We start from the raw sequence: 4,829 nt of genomic DNA, 5'->3' as shown, positions 1-4,829 counted from the left end.
TTAAATATTATTTGGATGAATCGTCTACTTAAAGGTTTTATATTTGTTAATTTATGTTCATTTAAGTGTTTTCATTTATGTTTGTTTGTGTTCATTTACATTTGCTTATATATGTTCCGTTATCCTTGTTCAGTTATGTTCTTTTAGATGTTAAACAAACGAACACAAATGTTTTTTTTTAAATAAACGAACATGAACATAAATATTTGTTCGATTAAGTGTTCGTGTTCGTTTAAAGTTAAATAAACGAACACGAACATGCCCTTTTTCGTGTTCGTTCGATTCGTATACATGATTTCATTATTCACATTGATAAATGCATTGGTCTCAATCTTTAGACTCTACCGATTTTATTAGCGTTCGTGAACACATTTATTACCTTAATGAACGAGCACCAACATAAGCTCTCGTTCGATAAGTGTTCGTGACATTATTTCCTTAACAAACAATTATGAACAAGACCATATTTGTATTCGTTCGATTTATTTACAACACTAGGAAAATCACTCTCTCTTTAAGTTAATGTCAATTTAAGCAAAATAATCAAACTGTAATGATAATGTTTGTAGCCTTTTAAGTCTGCTTTTTGAAACCATGACTACTAATTAATGCACGAGCATTAGCCGAGCGTTTTAATGGATCTCTTGGAATAGATGCATGATTTATAGCTTTGTTATTAATGAGATTATTACAAGACATATTTTTATAATCAAAGTGTAATGAGTAAATTATATCGTAAGGTGCGTTAGAAAGTTTTTTTGGTGCTGTTTATTTTCAAAACGAACATATGTTGGTTCAATAATTGCAATAATAATAATATATGTTCAATAAAGTTTGTTACTTTTTAGGCTTTATAAATATACGTAACAAACTTACACTTGAACTTGCAAATCCTAGCAATAACTTCCAACCAAATACATGGAAACCCTTTACTTGATGATCTTGCTTCTTGGCTTCGCCTTAACAGCCATAGGTCTCCGTAGCATCTCTAAGCAACCAAAGCACCGAATCCTATTTCATGTTGCGAACTGCTTCGGCCCGATTTTGTTCTTGCGGGTTGGCTGGAGGAGAATACTTCTGATTTCTTCCGCGGATGCTGCCAAAGACCTCTTCACTGAAAACGATGAGGTGTTTGCCAACCGACCCGAAATAGTGCCCGCAGTTGTATTTGGGTGCAAAAGCACGAACCTCGCGTGGGCACCTCATGGTGATGGTTGGAGTCGCCTCCGCGATATCTGTTGCCATGAAGTCCTTCCATTTCATTGTCGACTGGACCAACATGACTCACTTGCTGACGAGGTGAAGCAGTTGATTCACCAGCTTTACTCTAACAAGGATTCGGTATTAGAGTTAAGACCCATGTTTTTGGAACTGGTGTTTAACGTAATGATGAGGATGTTCGCAGGAAAAAGGTAACCTCGGTATACTTTAAACCTGTTTTCAAGGTTAACCATTTTTTACTTTAAGATAACAAAATAGTTACAGGTTAATTTTGAGCTTCATTGAACAATGAAAATACAAAGGGATACTTGTATACTACACTCAATCTACACACGGGCGGACATACGCTTGTTATACGGCGGACATATCCTTGTTGTACGGGGGCCAGTCGTACCTTGTGAAAATTTTTGCTAGCATTATTTTTCTAATCCCTATAAGAAAATTTTCTAATGCGCCAGTGATGCTACATGCAGTTAGATGATTATTAATATGTAACGTTAATCCGTATCTAATAAGAGTACTTTGGCTAGCCACTTTGTTGTACGATATAATGATATATAGTAGGTAAAAGTCTCCAAGTCCAACGTTGAATATACTATGGCAAATTAACATGACCCACGAAATTTCCAACAACGTATAGAATATGGAGCTAAAATATATATATAGTAACCAAATAAGTGCTCTCTTGTAATAACACTTTTTTTTTCTTTTAATTTAAAGAACTTGAAGTGGGATTCAAACACAGGTCCCATGCTTCTCAATCTTTTATTAGTTTACATCTAACCACTTCACCAATTTGTATCTTTGTTATCAATCGATTTTAATACATACGGATATGATAGTGGTGATGACAAAAATTCTCAAATAGCAAATATTACTTAGCGTTAAAAGTAGTGCTTGTTTTATTTAAAAAAAAGTTTATTTTTTTAATTTTTAACTTGTAGATCTCTAGAGAATCGATATGAAATGAATCCGCTACTCTACGTGCAAATCTGCTACAATATAAAACATAAAATCTGTTCCAAAACACACGTGCCAAGTTGTGGTTAATCGAAACTTTTAAAAAGTCAAGGCTATTTTATTAATTTATCCGGTTGATTAAGATTGTTGAGAAGCTAACTTAGTTGTTGAACATTAAGTAATATGAATGTTACTTCTCCCTTGCTAAGATTTAGTAAAACCAAGTTAGTTACCTGCTTATCAAACTACATTCTGTTTTTTTTTAATAGGTATTGCCAAAAGAAACCGACAGAAGAAGAAGGGGAAGAAAATGAATATATTTGGTTGCGGGAATATGTGAACCAGTCATTTAAGATGACTACTGGAGAAACTGACTGGGCATATTTCTTCCCCATATTAAAGTCGCTTGGGCTTACAGATTTAGAGCAAAGGTGCGTGAAGTTGCAAACAAATGGTGATTTACTAATGAAAAGGATAATTAATGAAGTAAGAAACTCGCCTGATGGATCATGCCAGAAAGAAGGAAATGCAATCCAGTTCCTGTTGGGAAAACAGAAACAAGATTGTAAACAATACAGTGATTCAATAATTAGTGCAATGGTGCTTGTAAGTTCTTCAATTTCATACTAAATATTAGCATGATTAAATTTTCAAATTTATAGTCGAAGGAGTCAGTAGCAGGAATTTTTCGTTTGATATGAATATGAGAAAGTCGGTTTAAATTACTGATGATAAATTTGTCATTTGCTCATGTTTTATTTTAGGTACTATTAACAGCAGGTGTTAATACAACAACTGGAATTCTAGAGTGGGCATTTGCTCTTCTACTAAACCATCCGGAGGTTCTACAAAAAGCCCAAGATGAGATCGACAAACATGCTGGTAGTAAGTGTTTCTTAGAGCAGTCCGACATAACGCATCTGCCTTATCTACGTTGCATTGTAAAGGAAACAATGCGGATGTACCCGGCTGCACCTTTTCTAGTCCCTCATCAGTCATCAGACGATTGCAAAGTTAGAGGGTATGCCGTGCCAAAAGATACACTACTAATGGTAAATGCTTGGGCCATTCACAACGATCCCAATACGTGGAAAGAACCTGAAAAGTTCAATCCAGAAAGATTTAAAGGAAATAGTGATGAACATGATGAATTTAAGTTCATGACGTTTGGATATGGAAAGAGGAGTTGTCCCGGGAAGGACATGGCAGTGCGTGTGATCAGTATGGCTTTGGGCTCACTCATACATTGCTTTAACTGGGAAAAGGTTGCTAAAGTGGACATGACCGAACAAACTGGCCTTGCTTTGTTAAAGGATAAACCTTTGACGGCTGTTTGTCGTCCACGTATAGATATGCGGTAAATCATGGATGATTAACTCTAAAATTTGAGCAAACTCTTTCTGGGAGAAGAAGTGGCCAGTAAAAACTATATGTCGTTTTGTTTAAGTTTTATTTGTGATGTGGCCTTTGTATTAGATAATATCATGCTAGTGTTGTTGTTATGTGATAATATTTTGCTCACTTGTTATTGTGTATTGATGATCAACCGTTTTAGGAAGAATAAAGCTCATCTAGATAGTTCTCTACCTAGTACTTATGAACCTCAATCCCCATTTAAAATAGTTTTATACCACTCCAGAGAACGGGTATGTTAATGTCATAATGGATAAACCAATTTCCTTTGCATTCTAAACCAAAACATATATTTAAGATAAAAACACAACTCAGTTTAAATTATGACCTTGTGATATAACAATTCATCTTCTGTTTTCTTTAATTTGTTTACTAAATTCTGTAAGGGGATCATCCTCGTGTATAAAAGACACAAAGATTATCGAAAGTTAACTGCTTATTTGGTTATTGATGAAATTTTATTATCAAGCTTGTAAGATATATATATATATATATATATATATATATATATATATATATATATATAAAAGTTTGGAGGGATGCAGAAACGTAACATTGGAGGAAATTTTGTAAATATCATTCAATCATTGTCCTATACCTTCTCGTGGGTTTAATAAAAAAAGTACTTAACTATTAATTGTATGTAACATCTCGAAATTTATAAAAAATGATATTTAATATATTTATGATAGAAAAGTTTACTTGAGTTATTAGAAAAAATAATAAAATAATAATAATGGAAGGTTAAGTAGGCTTTAAAGATGAAAATAAATATGGACTAAAAAGTAAAGATAAGCCTAAAGTTTATGGGCTTAAGAGAGAATAAATACCCCTTAAACCCTAATCTTTCCATTTCCATCCATACTACACCATCATAAACACACACTTAAGCCAAACACTCTCTACTCTACTATATTCAACGATCCGAGACCAACCGAAGGTAAGAAATAATTTATCTCAGCTGACCCAACCTATTAGAACTCGACACCGCAGCCCCGTGATGCCGTATGAGTCATTTGGATCTAGATCTAGCTTATTTCGGGTATTTAATCAACCAAAAATGAGCTTAAGGGCCACCGAAGCTCAGATATGGACACCCCGAAGCTACTCAGACCATAAACGATCAAACCCTGACCAACCACGGTGGTTAACGGCGGCTGGCGGCGCCGAAATCGAAGAAAAACCTTGAAAATGTCTAAAAAGGCTGACCTGCACTTATGCGCCGTATAAGTATA

At 34.5% G+C, this 4,829-nt stretch overlaps 1 protein-coding gene across 1 annotated transcript; it reads left to right on the top strand.

The window, feature by feature from the left end:
- Positions 1-866: 866 nt before the first annotated feature.
- On the top strand, positions 867-3,765 carry LOC143620973 (cytochrome P450 81F1-like). Its single transcript, XM_077092523.1, has 3 exons — positions 867-1,412; positions 2,451-2,787; positions 2,946-3,765. The coding sequence occupies exons 1-3, from the start codon at positions 919-921 to the stop codon at positions 3,540-3,542; spliced, it is 1,428 nt and encodes a 475-aa protein (XP_076948638.1). The 5' UTR covers positions 867-918; the 3' UTR covers positions 3,543-3,765.
- The last annotated feature ends 1,064 nt before the right edge of the window (positions 3,766-4,829 follow it).

This window comes from Bidens hawaiensis, unplaced genomic scaffold (genome assembly GCF_021521415.1).
Source record: "Bidens hawaiensis isolate Kalapana, Puna unplaced genomic scaffold, B.hawaiensis_p1.1 tig00002754_1, whole genome shotgun sequence".
Taxonomy (NCBI): domain Eukaryota; kingdom Viridiplantae; phylum Streptophyta; class Magnoliopsida; order Asterales; family Asteraceae; genus Bidens; species Bidens hawaiensis.
Note: the sequence above shows the minus strand (reverse complement) of the source record. Positions and strands in the feature narration are given on the sequence as shown.